The 24,230-nt window shown below is 47.7% G+C and overlaps 1 protein-coding gene across 2 annotated transcripts in view; it reads right to left on the bottom strand.

Moving 5' to 3' along the window:
• Window positions 1–24,230, bottom strand: part of HMCN2 (hemicentin 2) — a 268,528-nt gene that overhangs the window by 183,795 nt on the left and 60,503 nt on the right. For both annotated transcript variants that reach the window (XM_083160863.1, XM_083160864.1), the window contains exons 10-15: window positions 23,969–24,090; window positions 23,153–23,419; window positions 22,093–22,234; window positions 20,799–20,926; window positions 20,604–20,717; window positions 19,813–19,962 (exon numbers count right to left, since the gene is read on the bottom strand). In XM_083160863.1, the coding sequence (XP_083016989.1) occupies window positions 19,813–19,962; window positions 20,604–20,717; window positions 20,799–20,926; window positions 22,093–22,234; window positions 23,153–23,419; window positions 23,969–24,090 (923 nt within the window). The remainder of the gene's footprint in view (window positions 1–19,812; window positions 19,963–20,603; window positions 20,718–20,798; window positions 20,927–22,092; window positions 22,235–23,152; window positions 23,420–23,968; window positions 24,091–24,230) is intronic.

The following is a 24,230-nucleotide window of genomic DNA, read 5'->3' as shown; positions in this document are numbered from 1 at the left end:
CATGCTTGCGCATCCCTGCCGGCCCGGCCACCGCCATTGTTTGCCAGTTAGGGGGACCTGGCAACCGCTCGGCAATAACGAGGATGCCCCCCCCTGCGCACAGCATCTATTGAGGGAGACAGAGGGGCTGGGGGCATGGGCAGTGGCTCACAGAGTGCTGGCCATGGCTACACACCAGCAAAAATGGGAGGTGGCCTATCAGAAGTGAGGTGCCCATAGACCATGCCCTTGCAATGAGGCCACACCCCAAACATTTTGGAGAAGTCATCATTCCATGCTGGCCCAAGTTGGTAGATACTGTATTATATAGGGCCCAGGTTCTCAAAGTCGGTCCTCAGGACCCCACACAGTGTATGTTTTGCAGGTCTCCTCACAGGAGCAAGTGAAATTATTAGCTCCAACTGTGGATCTTTTAAAATGTGTCAGTGAGTAATGAATGCAGCTGTCAGGTGACCTGGAAATCGTGAACTGTGTGGGGACCGACTTTGAGAACCACTGATATAGGGCATTCCGGGGAGTGATCTGGGCAGTAACAATGTGAGCACACAGAACAGCCCTTATGGGAGACTCATGGTAGGATTGAGGGTGTGAGGAGAAGCCTGTCTCTGCCGGATCTCCTGCACCCGGATCTCCTGCACCTGTTCATGGGGCTGGTGGTGGAACTCTCGGAGGTGAAGCATTTGTTTATTCATTTGGGAGATTGGAAGCATTGGAACAATATGTAGCAGGGTGAAAGATCAGGTTCAAGGGTCTGCAAGTAATTTTATTGTTCTTAGTAAACTAAGGGTGGGCCTCCAAAGGTAATCCTTCTGTACTATATATAGTCTGAGCAGAGACATATTTATAGATTTACGGTTTCTTGAGACTTCCTGAAAATGCAATTTCCATAACAGATTTCAGACAGACGAGTGACTCATTCCACCAAGGAATATTTAACATCTCAGCTTTAAGTTCTCTACTTTTCATGTTTATGTTACAGCTGGTGTTAGTGACATTGTGATGGTATGATGTCATTTCTCTCGCTGGTGGGTAGAGTGATGTCATTTATCTGAAGCGTGCGCAGGGCAAAACGTTGTAATAATGGAGAAACTCAACAGATACTGTACATTTGAAATAATTGTAATTTTTATTTCTTTAACCTTTTTACATTTTGTGTTGTTTTACAGATCCAGCCCTTTCTTATTAATATTCACACCATACAAGTGGGTGACTCAGATCTGCAGAAGCTTGGGGTCATCACGAACAGCCAACTATCTCCACTACCATCTTATCTCTCAGCTCCCATGCCCCTCCAAGCTACTGGAGAGACTTGCCTACACTCGCCTCACACACTTTGTTAACTCGTACAACTTACCTGACCCGCTTCAGTCAGGCTTTCGTTCCCAACACTCCACAGATACAGCACTGACTAAAGTGGTGAATGATCTGGTCACTGCTAAGTCTAAAGGCCATTACTCACTTCTTATTCTTCTAGATCTCTCAGCTGCTCTTGACACTTTTATTCATTCCCATCTTATACAAACACTACAATCCCTAGGTCTTCAGAACACAGCCCTTTCTTGGTTCTCTTCCTACCAGGGCCTGTAAGTTGAAGTTTTGCCTAGGGTGCTGTGAAGCCTTACACCGGCCCTGCTTCCTACCTATCTAATCGCTCTTTCAGTGTTTGCTTCTCTGATTCTACCTCCTCCTCCTCACTACCTCTGTCCGTTGGAGTACCTCAGGGCTCAGTCTTAGGTGCTCTCCTTTTCTCAAGCTATACCTCATCTCTTGTCAAACTAATCAGCTCTTTTGTATTTCAGTATCATCTGTATGCGGATGGTACTCAGCTCTACCTATCCTCCCCGGACCTGTCCCCATCTATATTGGGCTGGGGTCTCTGAATGCCTTTCTGCTGTTTCATCCTGGATGTCCTCTCCCCACCTCAAACTTAATATTTCAAAAACAGAATTAATGATATTTCCACCAATAAATAGTAGTTACTAACCTGATATCTCTATCCCAGAATATGACAATCACTCCTACAAGCTCGCTGCCTAGGTGTCATCCTTGACTCTGAACTTTCCTTTGTTCTCCCATTCAGGGGGTGATTCTACTTCCATCGCTCCCCTGCAGGTTCGCACCAGTATTTCATGGGCGTTCCCATGGAGATTAGGCAGTGATGCAGCTACTGTGGGTGGGCAGCTGACATCACTGGATGGCAGCTGACCACCCATTTCCCATACAGGGAACACGTAAAACTAAGGCACCTTAGTTTTGCGTGCTCCTTCCAAATCATTTGATGGTTGGCGACCTAAAGCTGCGAATGGATGTTTATGCAAAAAAATCTATTGAGAGCCATGCAGGGAACCCGGCGAGCGAGGCTGGGAGCCGTGCGAGAGGTGGGCGACGTTAAGTCCACAGCAACACTGCTAAATTCTCAGCATTGCATGGGGACCAGAATTAGGCTCAATCTGTCTCTAAATCATGCTACATACAACTAAAAAAACATATTCAAAATTCGCCCTTACCTTACACAATACACTGCAGACACTCTAATCCATGCTCTCATCATCTCCCGCATTGATTATTGCAATAGTCTCCTTATAGGCCTCCCCAATACAGACTCTCACCACTACAGTCCATTATGAATGCAGCTGCGGGGCTAATCTTCCTAGCCAGACGTTCATCGTCTGCAAAGCTACTCTGTCAGTCACTTCATTGGTTACCTGTATTCTACCGTATTCAATACAAAATTCTTTTACTTACACACAGAGGCGTAGGGAGGGCGGAGCCACCGGAGCTCATGCTCCGGGCGCTGATTGGTCAACTGGCGCCGCCGGCCCGCCCCCCCCCCCCCTCTCCGCAAATGATCCCTGCATCGTACTATAATTACAGGGCATCAGAATGTGGATGCGGGGGGTGCGGCAATTAGCCGCACTCACACCGCACCCCACCTCCGGCTGCTGCGTGGACCTGCCCCCCACCCCCCGCTGGCCAGGCTCAAGCAATCACCGCCGCCGCCAATGAAAGCCTCGCTTGCCTCCCCACACGCACCTGTCACTCACTCTGTGCAGGGGGCGCAGGAAATATGCAGCGCCTGCGGGTGGACGTCATCACGTCTCTGGGGGCCGGAACTCTGGAGCAGTGGCGTAAGATTGTTTGGCAGAGACCCCGTGGAGGAGCCACCACCAGCGGGGTCTGCAGGGAGCACCAAAAACTCCAGACACTGCTGCCTCATGAGTGAGGCTGACTGCTGTGCCTGGGTCCCGTTACTGCTGCCCGCCAGCAGTGTTACACGGCGCACCCGCCTAACTGCCCGCCCGTCTACACGTACAGTGAGTGACAGTCAGCCTCCAGCTGTGTTACCTGTCCTGGCCTGCGTTTGAATATGACTTATGCGCGCCGCGTACAGTGTGGCTCCGCCCACCTGTACTGAACAATAGCCGACGAGCTGCGGTATGTGAAAGTGCAAAGGTTAGAAGTCCCCCTTACACGGAGAGCAGTGGCAGCATCCTAATTCTGATCCTAATGGTGAGTTGCAACTCATCATATGCAGAGAGTGCTTTTTAAGCTAATTAATGATGTTAATAAACTTGGGGTTTGGGGGATTCGTGGGGCCCAGGGGAGGGGGGGAAGTGAATCTCTCTGGCTTCTGCTGCTGCCCTGCTGTGCTGTACAGTTTATATCTTTTTATGTATATATATTTATTTATGTACAGCTGTCAGCATCTTATATAGCGCAGCAGGTTCCGTTACAGTGTCTTATATAGCGCAGCAGATTCCGTTACAGCGTCTTATATAGCGCAGCAGATACCGTTACAGCATCTTATATAGCGCAGCAGATTCCGTTACAGTGTCTTATATAGCGCAGCAGATTCCGTTACAGCGTCTTATATAGCGCAGCAGATTCCGTTACAGGGTCTTATATAGCGCAGCAGATTCCGTTACAGTGTCTTATATAGCGCAGCAGATTCCGTTACAGGGTCTTATATAGCGCAGCAGATTCTGTTACAGCGTCTTATATAGCGCAGCAGATTCCGTTACAGCGTCTTATATAGCGCAGCAGATACTGGCCCTTATTCTGATCGGTGCGGATATTCCCGCATTCTTACGGAGCGGTCCGCACGCTACAGTGTTTTGCCGCATGCGGCCATCGTCCGTAGAAACGCCCACGTGTCCTCCGCATTCGGACGGACTCACTCTTTAAGAACAGGGCGTGTTTACGGACGACATACAAACCATGCGTGTGCGGGAGAAACACTCCGATTCTGCACGGTATTACAGAGTATTACAGAGTATGCTCGGGAATACCGCATCCGAACGGGAGCCAAGCGGTGCTACCGCACGTAAGCGGAGTATTTACGCCAAACAACCCACTATTATGTATCTTCTGCAATACATCACAAGACCCACTTATTCAATTACCTATCCTCATAAAAAACTTCTTATTTGGAATTGGAATCAATTAGATGCCAATATATCCTTACAAGCATGCCTAACACATGCATTGCACACATTAACCCTTACAGCAATTGAAGTGCAATGGTTTCAATTAAAGCACTGACAAGCGTCCTATTAGTGAGTAATGAGTAAAGGAGTCGATTCTATTGGGTTCAGGTGTTAATGCTTGTAGTCATTAGGCGTACGTTCGCCTACCGCATGAACGAGTGGTGTCCGCAAAGCAATAGTACACTTGTGGACACCGCACATTTCTTCCCCTTTTGATCGCGTGCATTCGGAGTGGTATCCGAATGTACGCCCCCCAACATAAGTGTACTCCCCCGTGTCCGCCCATGTTTCCGCCCCGTTTTGCCCACTTTTAAACTACGCCCATGTGACATTCCGCATGACGCCCATAATACGCCTATATTTCCCGACTGATTGCGGGGAACAGTTTTGTACGGGATTTGGCCGAACTGGTACGGAGTCAAGGCGTGGCACATGCGCGTTGCGTTCTCCACGCATGCGCAGACGCCGAAAAGACGCGATCCGTAAGAATGCGGTAAAGTCCGCGTCAATCAGAATAAGGGCCACTGTTACAGCATCTTATATAGCGCAGCAGATTCCGTTACAGTGTCTTATATAGCGCAGCAGATTCTGTTACAGCGTCTTGTATAGCGTGGCAGATTCAGTTACAGTGTCTTATATAGAGCAGCAGATTCAGTTACAGTGTCTTATATAGAACAGCAGATTCCGTTACAGTGTCTTATATAGCGCAGCAGATTCCGTTACAGTGTCTTATATAGCGCAGCAGATTCCGTTACAGTGTGTTATATAGCGCAGCAGATTCTGTTACAGTGTCTTATATAGCACAGCAGATTCCGTTACAGTGTCTTATATAGCGCAGCAGATTCCGTTACAGCATCTTATATAGCGCAGCACATTCCGTTACAGTGTCTTATATAGCGCAGCAGATTCCGTTACAGCATCTTATATAGCGCAGCAGATTCCGTTACAGTGTCTTATATAGCGCAGCAGATTCCGTTACAGTGTCTTATATAGCGCAGCAGATTCCGTTACAGCATCTTATATAGCGCAGCACATTCCGTTACAGTGTCTTATATAGCGCAGCAGATTCCGTTACAGCATCTTATATAGCGCAGCAGATTCCGTTACAGTGTCTTATATAGCGCAGCAGATTCCGTTACAGTGTCTTATATAGCGCAGCAGATTCCGTTACAGCATCTTATATAGCGCAGCAGATACCGTTACAGCGTCTTATATAGCGCAGCAGATTCCGTTACAGCGTCTTATATAGCGCAGCAGATTCCGTTACAGCGTCTTATATAGCGCAGCAGATTCCGTTACAGTGTCTTATATAGCGCAGCAGATTCCGTTACAGCGTCTTATATAGCGCAGCAGATTCCGTTACAGCGTCTTATATAGCGCAGCAGATTCTGTTACAGTGTCTTATATAGCGCAGCAGATTCCGTTACAGTGTCTTATATAGCGCAGCAGATTCTGTTACAGCGTCTTATATAGCGCAGCAGATTCCGTTACAGCGTCTTGTATAGCGTGGCAGATTCAGTTACAGTGTCTTATATAGAGCAGCAGATTCAGTTACAGTGTCTTATATAGAGCAGCAGATTCCGTTACAGGTTCTTATATAGCGCAGCAGATTCCGTTAGCCACGCCCCCAATTCATTACCTAGCTACACCGCTGCTTACACACAAAGCCATGAACCAAACTACACCAACATACATATCTTCTCTTATCTCAAAATATCATCCAACACGACCTCTACGCTCCTCCCAAGATCTGCGTCTCTCATCCACACTCATTACTCGCTCCCATTCCCGACTGCAGGACTTTTAGTACACCAAGGAGTAATTTAGTCCATCGAGTGACCCCAAATAGGTGAGGCGTAATTAGCCTTTAATATATATATGGATAGGAGGCTTGCAATATCAAGCTAAAGAATCAGCCTTGTGGAACTAGAAGTCCCAGGATGGATATATGATGCGCTGGATCTATGTGCAGCTAAAGCTATTTATATCAGGTTCCCCCAAGGTCAGGCTGCCAGTACATGTTGCTGATGGTGCCCATACACTTGTGATATAGATGGTACAATCATACAATTTTGATACATCGCAGCAACAAATTTGATGCATCGCATGCTAATTGCATGTGTCACCCGACGCGATGCACAGGCACGTTGGTTGAATCTCGCATATCAGGTTATTATGTGCTGCAGATAATATTTATCCAATCTATGTGCGCTCGAAGGTGGATGTCTAACATATCGCCAGTGCGATGTTCAGTCTGTGGTGTATATAGCCCCAGATAGCCCTGCCCTCATTCCATGAACCGATTTCAAATCACAAGGAGCATGCGATTTATCGCATGATTGTATGCACATCGAATGAGGGAAAAAGCACTTCAGATGCGATTTATCGCACGGAGAGCTTTAAGGGAAATCGAAGTGCGATAGCGAATATTAACAAATATTTTATTTTATTATTTATATTTTGGACCCTTACAATAGGTGAAGCATTAATAATGCAAAATCCAAGTTCCATATACCCCTTTCACACCGTACCTGACCCTATCTTGTAGGAAGAGGTATGGGAACTTAGGCCCAGAGATATGAAATACATTCATTTTAATTTCCAGTTCACGTGATCTGTCATCTGGCAATGGTTGAGAACAAAGTGTAGGCTGCCTTACTTGTTACTCCGCTATTATTTTATCACAGTAAAAAGCTCCATGGGAAAAATAAACACTTCCCCAGAGAAAATGATGGATCTTTTTCTGAACTTTATTACGTTGTTAAATATTTTTGTTTTCTGAATTGGACAGAAACAATGGCGATGGATGCTCCTTCCTCTCGTCTGGCTTCACAGGATAACCCGAACTGTTGGAAGTGATTGACAGACGAGTGTTACGTCGTAATCCAGTGTCCAATCACCTGGCTGTCAAAGGGTTTCACTAAACAGGCTTGGGGCATGGTATGTTCTTTGTTTCTCCCAATTATTTACAAAGGAACCTTGGTCCAGATTCATGCATACAAAGATGCAGCCATCGGACACATATCGGTCAAACATCGACCTTCAGAGTCACCCTATAGACGCACAGCATGTGCTCAGGAACTATGGGCCCAATTCAGACCTGAACGCATCGCTGAGTTCGCACAGTGGCCTATTGTTGATACACTGCGCATGCATACGGCCATTGTACACATGCGTAAGGCCATCCTGCGATGAAATCCTGCAACTTTTTCCATACGAACGCCGTTGCCAAGGAAGAAGTAGCCGTTTGGAGGGCTGCTGTTTAGTGGTCGTGCCTAGGAAACCGCTGGGCGTGTCAGGGAAATGCAGGCGTGCCTAGGAAACCGCTGGGAGTGTCTGGGAAACCGCTGGGACTGTCCGGGATAACGCAGACGTGCCTAGGAAACCACTGGGAGTGTCTGGGATAATGCAGGCGTGGCTAGGAAACAGCTGGGAGTGTTTGGGAAATGCACTCTTGCCTCGGAAACCGCTGGGAGTGTCTGGGAAATGCAGGCGTGGCTAGGAAACCGCTGGGAGTGTCTGGGATAATGCAGGCGTGCCTAGGAAACCGCTGAGAGTGTCTGGGATAATGCAGGCGTGGCAAGGAAACCGCTGGGAGTGTCTGGGATAATGCAGGCGTGGCTAGGAAACCGCTGGGAGTGTCTGGGATAATGCAGGCGTGGCTAGGAAACCGCTGAGAGTGTCTGGGATAATGCAGGCGTGGCTAGGAAACAGCTGGGAGTGTTTGGGAAATGCACTCTTGCCTCGGAAACCGCTGGGAGTTTCTGGGAAATGCAGGCGTGCCTAGGAAACCGCTGAGAGTGTCTGGGATAACGCAGGCGTGGCTAGGAAACCGCTGGGAGTGTTTGGGAAATGCACTCTTGCCTCGGAAACCGCTGGGAGTTTTTGGGAAATGCAGGCGTGCCTAGGAAACCGCTGAGAGTGTCTGGGATAACGCAGGCGTGGCTAGGAAACCGCTGGGAGTGTCTGGGAAATGTGCAAAAAAGGGATTTTTTTTTGCTCATGCACCAATCATATGAATTATTTTTCTATCGAGTTCTTTTGATGCAATGGTCATTGACCATCGCAATAAGTTTGGATGGCGGAAGCCAAGCCATCATTTGATGGTGGGCTTCCGATGTCCATCCCTAGCCTGACCCCCTCTCTTCTTCTGCCCAACCCCCTCTCTCTCACCCCTCTCTTCTCTCTTTCCTCCATGATTCCCTATCTCTCTCTCTCATTAAGGTACTGTGCATTCAGCTCCCTTAGGTGGCCATCTTGTCTGTACCGTGGCAGCACATCCACACCTGCTGTTGGAGGTCACTGGGTTTGTAAGGTACTGTGCATTCAGCTCCCTTAGGTGGCCATCTTGTCTGTACCGTGGCAGCACATCCACACCTGCTGTTGGAGGTCACTGGGTTTGTAAGGTACTGTGCATTCAGCTCCCTTAGGTGGCCATCTTGTCTGTACCGTGGCAGCACATCCACACCTGCTGTTGGAGGTCACTGGGTTTGTAAGGTACTGTGCATTCAGCTCCCTTAGGTGGCCATTTTGTCTGTACCGCGGCAGCACATCCACACCTGCTGTTGGAGGTGACTGGGTTTGTAAGTTACTGTGCATTAAGCTCCCTTAGGTGGCCATTTTGTCTGTACCGCGGCAGAACAGCCACACCTGCTGGTGCATGGAATACTGGGAAGCCCGTCTCCGGCTACCTTCAGTGCTGGGACATTAAACAGTCCAGACTATGGACAAAGGGTAGAGCTGAGTGCGCTGTGAGTCCGATGTTTCATATGCTGACAAATACACTGTAGTTTTTATGAATAAATATGTTGGGATGAAGAACATCTCTCTGTCTCCCCTGTACAGCTTCGGCCATGTTCTTCCAGTCAGACTTCCCAGATATCACATTTCTGCACAGAAGTAATCTCAATGATCTGTGTATGTCTGTGCCATGTAACACTCTGTCAGGTGGATGAGGGCACTTGTGTTTATTATTGGCAGCATCTATGGCAAGTCAGTGCCAGAGCTCTGCATACATTCCATTGGTACATCGAGAACTCAGAGCAGTGAGGTTCATCGCAGTGAAGGCCACAAAACGGTCATTCTGTCATTGGCAGCACGGTAGGAGTCGTAGTTAGCATTACTGCCTCACAGCACTGAGGCCTTGTGCTCGATTTTGTGGAATGTGGGGTTTGTATGTTCTCCCCGTATATGTGTCCGTTTCCTCCCACAACCCAGAAACATAAAATACACACCAATGCGCGTGTAACCGCATCACCGGGGGAACATCGCTGGGAAGTGACGTCTTAGATGGAGAAGGATCATTTGGGATTTATCTTGACAAATGTCTGTGGATCAGACTAAAACGTCCAATGGACATGTAAGATGCTGTAATAACTGTACTGTCTGTTAATATACATGATAGAAGGCGAGTGCCCTTTTCTCTATTACGGATTATTTATGGACTTTATAATAATACCATTAAGCTCAGCACCACCTGGTAGCAGGGCCCCGGCAGCTGTCCTGGGCCCCCGCCTCTGGAGGGGCCCGGGCAGCTCCCCCCCCCCCCCCTACACACACACACACACACAGTGCAGCCTGCAGAGCGCTGAGCCTAGGACACAGAGGGGCTCGGCACTCTGCAGGCTGCACTGTGCGGTGTGCGCCCCAGACCTGACCGACGGTGGAGGCTGAAGGAGCCGGAGGGCGATGCTGCGTGATGGTTAGTAATGGTAATGGGTAGGGGGAGGCAGAGTGCTGGCAGGGGTGGGCTGGCACGCTCACGGGCAGGGGGGGGGTGGGGTTAGGGTGTGCGGACAGGGATGTAGCGCTGTGCCGCTGGCCCAGACTGTAACAGTCTCCAACAGTTCTAGTGGTGGCCCTGCCTGGCAGTGCTTCTGATTTGTGAGTGCGGATTCTCTATCTGCAAGATAGATAGATAGATAGATAGATAGATAGATAGATAGATAGATAGATAGATAGATAGATATAGATAGATAGATAAAGTGCTGCGTCATTCTAAGGACTTTAGAAGGTTTTAATGCTAAATTACAGGTGCGGCAGTTAAAGCTTTACAGGTGCCCATACACAGTGCGATGAACTCCGTGCTTTTAGTATACATTGTATAGCATCTAGTACAAAGAGCATACAATGTGATACAGCGCTGTGCTATCTGTACTAGAGACGATGCAATCTAGTACTATGGTGCCCATACACAGTGCGACAGGGCAGTGCTATCTGTACTAGAGACGATGCAATCTAGTACTATGGTGCCCATACACAGTGCGACAGGGCAGTGCTATCTGTACTAGAGACGATGCAATCTAGTACTATGGTGCCCATACACAGTGTGACAGGGCAGTGCTATCTGTACTAGAGACGATGCAATCTAGTACTATGGTGCCCATACACAGTTGAGATCCGTGCACAGCACATAAAGTCTATGTACTTAGTACTAGATTCCATCGTATCTAGTACTAAAAGCACGGAGTTCATTGCACTGTGTATGTATAGACAATAATATTATAGCCATTGTGAACATAAATATTCTCTAAGCTGACTCTGAGAACAGAAATGAGGCTCTTACTGCGGCAGGGTGACCTCTCATATATGTGCTATAATATGTATGCTTGGAGGTACACCCATTACTGGTCTTTAATAAGAAATACATAGTAATTCTTCCGTTACTAAGCCGGCAATTGTTCTTCGCCCCCACAAATCCCATCCCCAGTTGACGTCTCTACTAAATACATATGAAAGGCTTAATAATAATAACCCTGTACAACGTCCACACAAGAGCCAGTGATTGAACAAGGGTGAAATTGACATTGCCCAGCTCTATCTGAACATCTAACAGCGTCTGAGAACATAATGGCAGCTGGATAATGACACAGCTACGGTGGAATTTATGGAAGAAAGAGAAGGAAGCAGAAGGGTGAAATGTGTGGAAGCGATTAGTGAGAAACATGACATTGAGGCTACTGAGATTAAAAGGGTTCTGCGCCTTACACATGGAAAGGCTCCTCGGGGACCGTGGAACAAAAGCCCAGTAGCTGCTCCGGGAAGTGGGTAATAATATCATCATTATCGGGAGCTCAGGAGACTTCGCTTGTCCAATTTTATCAGAGATTGCAAAGCAATTACAGAAGGAATAAAAGAGTAAGAGGCATAAACTCGGGGCACATTTCACCCCATTTCCGAGCGATCTGACTAGAAATAAAGCACGGATTGCTCCGTGTGTATGGCCCCGGGCGATGCATCGCTATAGCCCCCAGAGATAGACAGTCCTTCCACTGTCTATCCCGATAGATTGAGGGGCTTTGCCTATAAACAGTAGGCAAAGCCCCGCTCTGCGCAGATCTCTCAGCACACATCGCAGTGAGCATCGCGGGTGTGCTCAGCGCTCGCTCAGCAAGGAGGCCGGTGTAATACTGTGTACAGTTTATTGTGTGGTGCCGGTATCCATGGCACTGTACGGTCAGCACCAGCATTCAAACCAAATAGTCAGGCCAGAAGAATCATTGCTACTGTGCCAGCATTTCTGGTCTGTTCCCACGGTACGTGTCACACCAGCATTTCTGGCCTGTTCCCACGGTACGTGTCACACCAGCATTTCTGGCCTGTTCCCCCGGTACGTGTCACACCAGCATGTCTGGCCTGTTCCCACGGTACGTGTCACACCAGCATTTCTGGCCTGTTCCCCCAGTACGTGTCACACCAGCATGTCTGGCCTGTTCCCACGGTACGTGTCACACCAGCATGTCTGGCCTGTTCCCCCAGTACGTGTCACACCAGCATTTCTGGCCTGTTCCAACGGTACGTGTCACACCAGCATGTCTGGCCTGTTCCCCCAGTACGTGTCACACCAGCATGTCTGGCGTGTTCCCCCGGTACGTGTCACACCAGCATGTCTGGCCTGTTCCCCCGGTACGTGTCACACCAGCATTTCTGGCCTGTTCCCCCAGTACGTGTCACACCAGCATTTCTGGCCTGTTCCCCCAGTACGTGTCACACCAGCATTTCTGGCCTGTTCCAACGGTACGTGTCACACCAGCATTTCTGGCCTGTTCCAACGGTACGTGTCACACCAGCATGTCTGGCCTGTTCCCCCAGTACGTGTCACACCAGCATTTCTGGCCTGTTCCCACGGTACGTGTCACACCAGCATTTCTGTTCCCACGGTACGTGTCACACCAGCATTTCTGGCCTGTTCCCACGGTACGTGTCACACCAACATGTCTGGTGTGTTCCCACGGTACGTGTCACACCAGCATTTCTGGTCTGTTCCCACGGTACGTGTCACACCAGCATTTCAGGTCTGTTCCCACGGTACGTGTCACACCAGCATTTCTGGCCTGTTCCCACGGTACGTGTCACACCAGCATTTCTGGCCTGTTCCCACGGTACGTGTCACACCAGCATTTCTGGCCTGTTCCCACGGAACGTGTTACACCAGCATTTCTGGCCTGTTCCCACGGTACGTGTCACACCAGCATGTCTGGCCTGTTCCCACGGTACGTGTCACACCAGCATTTCTGGCCTGTTCCCACGGTACATGTCACACCAGCATTTCTGGCCTGTTCCCACGGTACGTGTCACACCAACATTTCTGGGCTGTTCCCACGGTACGTGCCACACCAGCATGTCTGGCCTGTTCCCACATTACGTGTCACACCAGCCTGTCTGGCCTGTTCCTATGGTACGTGTCACACCAGCATGTCTGGCCTGTTCCCACGGTACGTGTCACACCAGCATGTCTGGCCTGTTCCCACGGTACGTGTCACACCAGCATTTCTGGTCTGTTCCCACGGTACGTGTCACACCAGCATTTCTGGTCTGTTCCCACGGTACGTGTCACACCAGCATTTCTGGTCTGTTCCCACGGTACGTGTCACACCAGCATTTCTGGTCTGTTCCCACGGTACGTGTCACACCAGCATTTCTGGTCTGTTTCCACGGTACGTGTCACACCAGCATTTCTGGTCTGTTCCTACAGTACGTGTCACACCAGCATTTCCGGTCTGTTCCTACAGTACGTGCCACACCAGCATTTCCGGTCTGTTCCTACGGTACGTGCCACACCAGCATTTCCGGTCTGTTCCCAGTTCCTACGGTATGTATCACACCAGCATTTCCGGTCTGTTCCCAGTTCCTACGGTATGTATCACACCAGCATTTCCGGTCTGTTCCTACGGTACGTGTCACACCAGCATTTCTGGTCTGTTCCTATAGGCCAATACACATTTTCCCTGTTTTCAGCTACTTTGAGCTCAAAATCTCCTATTGTGTATGGCCGGACGATGAGCAGCCCACATTATTGCCGGCCGTCACAGGATGAGTGAACCATGTTGCATAGTCTCCAACTATGGAAACCGTGAACATCGCTGGGCCGGGTGACAATCGCTCAGTGTGTTTGCACTGAGCGATTTATCGGCCAGCAATTTTCAGCACTTCATTCATGGGCAAAAACAACCATGGCGTACGCCCAGTAGGGTCTTCAATGGCGGACAGGCCTGCAAACCCCTCCATATTAAAACATTTTGATTAAACAGACCTGCCATTTGTATTGCATCATTAAAAGGGTTAAAAAGAAAGAAAGTTCTAAGATATCCTTCTACATTCTGTGTCCAGATGCTTAGATCACTTCTACCCACAGCCTCGGACAACAAAAGGAGGATTATACTAAAATGCTTGTTTTCCCCCCGAAATGCACCTACTGTTCCCCTACTGCTCAGTTTGCTAAACCGGACACCACAGATGCACGTTGGCAGAAATCATGAGATCTTTAAATGCCTGTGGAGTTATTCATGTTCCTCTCCCAGAAATCTTCTGGCCCTCTCTTGTCCTAATGGGGCTGTTATGTCTCAGCCCCTGGGGGGTTACGTTTCCTCTTTCATCATGCTGCTACAAGTCTACCATTACAGGCTATAAGCCGTTTTCCAGCTGTACCTTGTAGGACTAGACACAGTCACCAGAATGGAAGATGTGTTACTCTCACAAGTGGTTTAGGAGATTACACATTCCTGGACAAGATGGAAGCTGTGAGGTTCCTCCGTCAGTGGATCGACAACCACATTATCCCCATTGTTCAGTTGGTGGAATCATTTCCAGGATCCCAGCCCCTGCATTGTATGAGGTCAAAGCACATCTCTGAAATAGATTCTCTCATATACAGATGGTGTAAGGGCTTATTCTCTGTTACCAGGCAGCAGCGCCTTAGAAGCTTGTCACAAGGTCCTGTCCTTTCAGGGTCTACAGAAAACCTTTGTTTAATGCTTTTCCCCAGGTCATTAGAAGTGGGGCTTGTGTATAGGATTTTACAGTACGGGATTCATTCTATTAAATGTCAGAATTTCAGGAGTACAATTTATTGATAAAATGGTAATGACAATAATTCTATAACATGTGGAACACAGAAATGTATGGGCGCATCTATCTTACTGGCTGAGACAGATATTTCTACAGCATGTACACCGGAGAACATAAAAACTACACACAGACTGTCCTTTGACCAGCAACTGAACTCAGAGCAGAGAGACAGCAATGCTAACCCCTATGACAACTGTTCTGCCAAACTCGCCTGCACTACTTCTATTGTTCTGTATGCTCAGTAGTGCTCCTGAGTCAGATTCGTCAGTGCTAAGTGTATAGTCGGAGATCACACATGCTCAGTAGTGCTCCTGAGTCAGAAATCGCGCATGCTCATTAGTGCTCCTGAGTCAGACTCAGCAGTGCTAAGTGTATAGTCGGAGATCACGCATGCTCATTAGTGCTCCTGAGTCAGACTCAGCAGTGCTAAGTGTATAGTCGGAGATCACGCAGGCCCAGTAATATTCCCAAATCAGACTCGGCAGTGCTGTGTATAATCAGAGTTCACACATGCTCAGTAGTGTTCCTGAGTCAGACTCGTCAGTGCCAAGTGTATAGTCAAAGATAACGCATGCTCAGTAGTATTCCCGAGTCAGACTAGGCAGTTCTATTGTTCTGTATGCTCAGTAGTGCTCCTGAGTCAGATTCGTCAGTGCTAAGTGTATAGTCGGAGATCACGCATGCTCAGTAGTGCTCCTGAGTCAGACTCAGCAGTGCTAAGTGTATAGTCAGAGATCACGCATGCTCAGTAGTACTCCTGAGTCAGACTCGTCAGTGCTAAGTGTATAGTCAGAGATCACGCATGCTCAGTAGTACTCCTGAGTCAGACTCGTCAGTGCTAAGTGTATAGTCAGAGATAACGCATGCTCAGTAGTGCTCCTGAGTCAGACTCGTCAGTGCTAAGTGTATAGTCAGAGATAACGCATGCTCAGTAGTACTCCTGAGTCAGACTCGTCAGTGCTAAGTGTATAGTCAGAGATCACGCATGCTCAGTAATATTACCGAGTCAGACTCGTCAGTGCTAAGTGTATAGTCAGAGATAACGCATGCTCAGTAGTACTCCTGAGTCAGACTCGTCAGTGCTAAGTGTATAGTCGGAGATCACGCATGCTCAGTAATATTACCGAGTCAGACTCGTCAGTGCTAAGTGTATAGTCAGAGATCACGCATGCTCAGTAGTACTCCTGAGTCAGACTCGTCAGTGCTAAGTGTATAGTCAGAGATAACGCAGGCCCAGTAATATTCCCAAATCAGACTCAGCAGTGCTAAGTGTATAGTCAGAGATCACGCATGCTCAGTAGTGCTCCAGAGTCAGACTCGTCAGTGCTAAGTGTATAGTCAGAGATCACGCATGCTCAGTAGTGCTCCCGAGTCAGACTTAGCAGTCCTGTGTATAGTCAGAGATCACGCATGCTCAGTAGTGCTCCCGAGTCAGACTTAGCAGTCCTGTGTATAGTCAGAGATCACGCATGCTCAGTAGTGCTCCAGAGTCAGACTCGTCAGTGCTAAGTGTATAGTCAGAGATCACGCATGCTCAGTAGTGCTCCCGAGTCAGACTTAGCAGTCCTGTGTTTAGTCAGAGCTCACACATGCTCAGTTGTATTCCCAAATCAGACTCATCAATGCTAATTGTATAGTCGGAGATCACGCAGGCGCAAATTGCTGGGCCTTCAATCTGATACCAGGCTGGTCCATTCGGATCAATTGTTTCCGAAGCTATTGTGGGTAAACCGATTCTTTTATTTCTGAAATGTAATTTCATGGCTGTTTATGTTCTTTTAGGGCAGTTTCACGGGACCAAAATTATTCTAAGCCCACTCAAAAGTTCTTCAATATGATACTGTAAATGGGTCAGTTGGTTCCAAAGATATAGCAGGTTAAACAATATAGCCAGTTAAAGGGGGGGGTTCTATCCCCCTCACACCAGAAAATGCTGGTGTGAAAGGGGCCAACCCGGGAATGTCCCTGCATGATCCTGGGACCATATTCCCGAGTAAGTCCCTGCATTTTCTGGTGTAAAAGGGGTATTATTTCAAATAGCCGGGACCTCCAGTGCTCTGAATATAGCCGGGCAGCCTCCTGCTCTCTGCCTGGCTGTCACTTCTGCCTGTTGGCGACTGTCCCCCAGTTACATGAGCATATATTCCCCCTTGGCAATGAGCATGTAATCCCACATGGCAATGAGTATGGAACCCCTGGCCAATGAGCATGTAGGTAAGCAGCACTTATGTAGCATAATTTTTAATAGGCATTATGGTGTTTGGCATAATATGTAATGGACATATTGATGTGTTCTTAACATGTATTGGGCATTATGGTTTAAATATTTAATGCGCGCCTTTTATTATTATAATTATTATTATCAGTTTCAGCAGGTTCCGTTGTTGCGCTTTACAAATGTTTAGAACACTGAAAGAACAAACTAGGTAAAACAGACAGACAGAGGTTGGAGGGCCCTGCTGCAAGCTTACAATCTATAGGGAAATAGGAGGGAAATTTGCCACGCAATGTCCCTGTTTATGAGGCATATTGTGAATTTTGGCTCTATCCGTGTAACATTATGTTAATTTTGACACAATCCATGTGGCATTGTGTGTCTAGTATTTTGTTGCAAAATGTGTTGAAGTTGTATATGGTGTGGAACACTACACTCAAGGACACGCCCCAGTTTTAGTGGCCACACCCCCTTTTGGGTGGCCATACCCCCTTTTCCGGAGCGCTCCTTCGGCGTGCACACAACTACATCCTTCCCTTTTGTCGCCAAGGTGGGCCTGTGTACTTTAAACGCCAGGGCCTATTTTTAATCCCATTCCCGCCCTCTCTCTCCGCTCTCTGAGCGTGCACACTGGCACCACTAACACCCCCCTCCCAAATCCTCTCCTATCACGGTGACCCCCCTGTCATTTTCTCCTGGATTCGCCCCTGTAGGGCCATGACAGTATGCCATATGCTTGCGATAGTGCACTGCCTATAAGCTTGAGCACTTTATGGCTGTATCACATAAAGAGAAGAAGAAAAGATTTGTCCTGTTGTGGTGAAATGAGTCATAAAATATAACTTTTTTTAGTATATTTAAAGCGAGCAAAATATTAAAAGAAAACACATAATAGACAAACAAGTGAAAATAGTGCGTGTTTAAAACTGCGCGTGCGGGCGGGTCATGTGTGTTGGGTGTATGTTTTATTTACTTGTATTGTACAGCGCTAGGTCAGCTAATCATTTTCATTATGATGAGAATTCTCATTAAAGTTTCTATTACCCCTGTTTATATGACATTGGTTGTTCTTCCATACATGGAGATCTGATACAAGTGTATCAATTTCAGGTGGAGATTCAAGGAGATGAAACTTTTGTATCTCCTTGAGAATAAGTGAAACAAATGTAGCAAGGTCCTTAGTTCTCAATACAGTGATTATTCTGCCAATTACGGTCCGGCTATTGCTATATCTGAATCACACTGGTTCTAAAGCTGTAATACTGTCAGTTCTGTGTGTCACTTCGGGTATGCTCAGTATGACTTATGTAATGTAATGCTGAATGGGTGTTAGCCAAGTACATAGAGGAGATCATAGTAACTAATACCCCTTTTACACCAAAAACCCTGGTCCGACCCTGGTCTTTGAACGCTGGAGTTTCCAGGGTCTGACCCTGCTTTATACCCCATTTATGACAGGCACTGTGGGGCAGATGTATTAAGCCTTAACAAGAGATAAATCCTAGGGTGATAAAGACAGATAAACATCCAGCCACTCACCTGCTAACTGCCATGTTACAGGATGTGTTTGAAAAAAGTCAGTTAGGATGTGATTGGCTGGACGTTTATCTCTCCTTATCACCCTTGCATTTATCTCTTGTTAAGGCTTAATACATGAGTCTTATATAAGACGTTAGTATGGGCTGTAATTAATGAGTGTGTCAGGTAAATGTGACGGCTCAGCCCCAGACTTAAGTAGTAATAGTTAATAGTTAGGGTTCTCTATGTTCAATACCACACTTGCAGCGTGGAGTTGTCTGTTAATTTGCACATTATTAGTGCTGCTGGCAGCTGTAAAGGTAGAACTAACGTCCAGTCACACTCCACTGGCACTGCCTAAGGAATACACCTCATTAGTACTTGCCCATATAGTGAGTATAACAGGTATACCAATGACAAAGACACAGATAATAGTAACTATTAATTCATGCAGTACGTGTAAGGCAGTCTTAGAAGGGCTGGTGCTGACGGCTTCTCTGAGTATTACTCGTGGGATATAGGACAGCACGGCTGAAGGTGCCGAGCGCGTGTTTTCGATGTCTGCTTCTTTAGGGGAAAAAGGTACAGTACTTGAATTTCCCCATGAAATTGATACAATTGTATCAGATCTCCTTGTATGGAAAAACAACCAATGTCATATAAACAGGGGTAATAGAAACTTTAATGAGAATTCTCATCATAATGAAAATGATTAGCTGACCTAGCGCTGTACAATACAAGTAAATAAAGCAGACACCGACTCACATGACCCGCCCGCACGCGCAGTTTTAAACACGCACTATTTTCACTTGTTTGTCTATTATATGTTTTCTTTTAATATTTCACTCGCTTTAAATACACTAATAAAAGTTATATTTTATGACTCATTTCACCACATCAGGGCAAATCTTTTCTTCTTCTCTTTATGTGATACAGAGTATAATTTGCGTCTATCTTATTGAGATACAATGATACACACATCATGCAGATATGGAGGGGGTTATTTACTAAGATGAAGATGGGATGTTGCTACGGGCAACCAATCAGAATCTACTTCTTATTTCTTTAGCACCTTCTAGAAGATAATAGAATCTGATTGGTTGCCCATAGCAACATCCTATCTTAAACAGAACACCCATCTTCATAAATAAGCCCCTTACTGTCTATTTTGTATGTTTCTTAATAATAACGGAGTTTGCTAAATAAAATGAATATAATACAAATCAGACTCATGGTTTCACTTACTGCCCACTTCCAGATGAATGGCAACGGATGATGAGCCGGCCTCATTTGAGGCGACGCAGGTATATTCCCCCGCGTCCTCCAGAGTCACTTCCTGGAGAGTCAGGGTCTGTCCGTGAGGGCCAGCACCAGGGTCCGATACTTCCTGGTCACCTGAATACACAGGAGGAGAATTATATAAAATAGATAGATAACTGCAGCACCGGACAGGTGGTATAGCCGATAACACCCGGCGCTCACCCTCTCCACCACGGGGGGGGCACAGGTAAAGACTTGGCGATGCCAGGTGTCCAGGGTTGGTGCGACACGCTGGAGCGCCCCAGGCTGGGGGGGCATCCCGGCGCTCACCCTCTCCACCACGGGGGGGCAGAGGTAAAGACTTGGCGATGCCACGTGTCGGCCATGATTATGTGACAGGTACATTTCATGTAGGAGTCAGAAGAATGTTGTGCTGATTCTGTGTGTGCCATGTTACGCACCAATTCATAGGGGAAAATGTACTGAGATGGGAATTCTATTTCACATGAGATCAGGGCTGGTGCAAGGCACCAGAGCTCCACGGGGGTTCGATGCGGCCGTGGGGGTGAGGGGCCGGGTGACACTGCGCGGGCCGCCCACCGCGCTCCACAGTGCAGGGGGGGCAGCGGGTGATGTTTACCCTGCATGCAATAATTGAATTTGCACCCATTGCAGTCAGGGAAAGGGTTATATTTTCTGTTATCGTCAAGATAGAGGTTGTTAAACACCCTACAAATATTCTACAATTTTCAAGAAAGTAAAAACCTGACTCTCACCTTTGTACCACATGACCAGCGGTGGAGGAAGACCCTCCGTCATACACTGTAACACCGCCTCCTCTCCTTCAGGCACCTGCACGGTCGCTTTCACCGCAGTGGCTTTAGGTCGTTCTGGGGGGTATAAGCGTCAGGATTAAACACCCATTTGTGGGCGTGCCCCTCCTTCACCGAAATATTGACTTAAACACTTACCGGTGTAGGCAAGACTCAATGACTGCTCATCCCTCCCTAAGTCATTGGAAGCCACACAGCTGTAATTCCCAGAATCCTCCTGGCCTGCGTCCTTTATCACCAGGATGTTGCCATCAATGATAGTGTGCCTGATTGATGAACAAATTTAGTATCAAAGTCACGGTATACGGTCATTGGGTCACCAGCATGTTGGTCGACATAAGGTTTTTCACTTTTTTTAGCCGACTTGTGTCAACAGGCGGTATTTCATGCCCTACCATCCACTAGGGCGTGGTGGGAGAATATAATAGTGTGCCGAGCGCAGCGAGGCACCATGCCCGACTGTCGACCTAACCCATGTCGACATTTTGACCCTGTTGACCTAGACTCATGTCGATCTTCCTGCATGTCGACCTAATGACTGTTGACCAATATACTGGTGACCTAATGATCCACACCCAAAGTCACACACACCCTTCTTCTTAATAGTTAATCACACTTAAAACCAATCTCTTATGAAATACTGTATTAATGGGGTCTCTAAATGACGCCCTATGATCATACAATGCCAATAATAAGGATACATATTACCTTGCATGTACAGTATATACGAATTATATAACGCCTGCACCTCTTCTTATCTGGACACTATAGGTGCCCACTGCTGGTGTATGGACACAGGTTGGGGTTGGGCTGTGGGAGATCTTAGTTATTCTGGGGGGGGGGGGTCGGTCTACGTTGGGGAGACATGCTGCGGGAGGCTTAGGGCAGTAGGGAAGGCTACAGACTGCAGGGTAGAAGTAGGCTTCCCCACAGGAGGCAGATTCCCCCACAAAGGAGATTTGACTTTTCCCGTATGGGAGAAAAGATCCAACTTATGGTACAGAGAAGATGCCACCTCACCTCCTCTGCTGTACTGAATGAGGCGGTCAACACCAACCATTGACTGGACTGATCCTTTAAATAACTTTATTAACAATTATATTTAAAACACAAAACAAATCATAATGGGGGTTCCATATTGGTTTCCATGTTGATATGGTTGACAGCATAAGGTCAACATGGGGACAGACACCATGTAACCATGCCTAAAACATAGAGGTGGGGACATATGTAAAGGGCCAGAGTTTGTACGAGGTGAGGGATGCCGGCTGGACCTGGTAACTGTACATATAACAGAACAGATCTAAGTCAGGTGGTCCTAGCAGCCAATCAGATACTGATCATTTCTAGCACAGTTGGAGAAAGGAAGGTGGCTTACAATGGATTAGTATATAGGCTTGTCGCTCAGTCTACAGGGTAATAATGAACATACTTGTTGTCATCGCTGAGAACAGTGTCGCCATGTTTCCAGGAGATGTTGGGCTCCGGGTACCCAGACACATCACATCGGATCCTCACTTCCCCTCCATGAGACAACTGTGTGGAAGTTGACTCCATCTTTACACGTGGCGGCTCTGAATGACCAGACAGACAGATATGCCAGTTACTGAGCCACTCCGGTGATACAGTAAGTGGGTGTGGACTGAAACAGGGTGTAGGTAAACAGTCAACAGGTCGACAACAAAAGGTCAATATGGAAAGGGTTGACACACGGAAATGTCTGCTTGCACGTTTTTTTCACACAGGTTATTTGTGTGTCAATGTCGACATCAACCGCCAATTAGTGCACGTAACCTGCGTCGGCCGCTCTGTTCCGCAACATTTTACGGTTCCCAACTGTAGTCCACATGGAAAATGTCCAAAAAAAACGCATGTTGACCGTTTTTGATGTTGACCATTGTCATGTTGAACTTTTGCCAATGTCGACCTATTATACATTGACCTTTAGTCATAGATGACCTAGTGTGTGTCGTTCTTTTGTCAGTGTCGACCTATTGCATGTCGGTTGCTTGGTTGCACCTATTGACGTCTACCTGGACATTGAAGATCCTTCATCCGCTCCCCATAATAAGTAACGGGACATACTTCAGTATTGTGAATATATTATTTAGAAATCGATGAACTTTTACACTGACAAGGGGGCGCAAGATGACAACCCGACAATCAGTGTGCCGACAATCCCGACTGATAAATACCTGACAATCCAGATGCCGACTTACAGGGGCTGTTCTCCCTCGTGGGGGTGAGAATAGAACCTGCGGAGAGCGCAGCGAGCCCGCAAGGGGCATCTTAGTGCTCCCCCCCCTGTCGGAGTGCCGGCAGTCATGATTCCAATGTCGGTATACGGACCGTCGGAACCCTGACTGGAAGCCCCCTATACCGCACCCTCGGAAAGGTGCCAGCTGAAGGTCAGATAATCTACCCAAAATAACCTTCCCTGGTGTACGGGCTTCAGATGCAATGTAATGCACCTAATCCTAAATACAGCTTACCCTGAACAGTCAGCCAGACGTTGGCTGCGGTGGCACCATGATTGTTCCTGGCAGTGCACTGGTACAGACCGGTGTCCCCAGGATGCACATCCTGAATCTGCAGGGAGGAGTTGGGCAGGATCCACAGCCGTCCCTCCTTCAGCGCCGTACCATCGTGTTGCCATGTGAGGTTGTAGCGGACATCACCAAGGACATGACAAGAGAGGACCGCCAGGTCACCAGGAGACGCTGTGACATTAGGGTGGAGGAAGATTGTTGGCGGGGGATCTGTGAGCGAGAGATATAAATACATCAGTCTGTGGTCACCGTACCCGTGTCTGGCGAGTCACCCTCTTCACATGCACAGTATAAAAAACATTCAACAACTGCACAAACATTACCCTAATGCCCGGCTCTAAATGCCAATTCCAGTAGGAGTCTGAATGTGCAGCGTCTGAGATGCCCGCTTTATGCTATCCTGCCTGGTGCATCGTTCTACAAACCATGGGCAGCAGCTAGGTGCAGATTCTACATCAGAGTACATCCAATCAGGGCCGCCGATAGGGGGTGATGTGGGTACAGCTGCCCTGGGCCGTGCATCCAATGTCAGTGATTAACTCCCTGCGCCACTCCCATAACACGCCCATGTAAGGGGCATGGCTAACATCACTCTGAATCAGACCCTTTGCCAGGTCTGCCAGCTGAGGAACACGCTCCGTTTCCAGAGCACATTTTATTGCAATAGAACGAATTGCCTTAATGAATAAATTGCAAATTCCGACCACGTGTGCACAGAATGTGCTGCAGAGATCAAAAACCAATTAGAGAAGCTCTTACCTGCCACAGATACCTGTGCTTGGGCATACCCCGCGCCAGCGTTACTGATGGCCATACACTGGTACATTCCTTCATGTCGTGCCAAAGCAGAAGCAATCTCATAGGTAGCATTGGAGGGTTCTCTAGAGATAAAGACAAAGGATTGTTCGGAGTAAATCCATTGAAGGAAAGCTCGGCAGCCGTGGTTCCCAAACATCCTGGATCATAGCACCCGGAGTATCAGAACTGTTTTCACGGCAGCCCCAGGGCCACAGTTTCTCAT

The sequence above is a fragment of the Crinia signifera genome, chromosome 9, assembly GCF_055691185.1.
Source record: "Crinia signifera chromosome 9, ASM5569118v1, whole genome shotgun sequence".
NCBI classification, from domain to species: Eukaryota; Metazoa; Chordata; class Amphibia; order Anura; family Myobatrachidae; genus Crinia; species Crinia signifera.
This window is presented reverse-complemented; position numbering and strand designations above follow the sequence as displayed.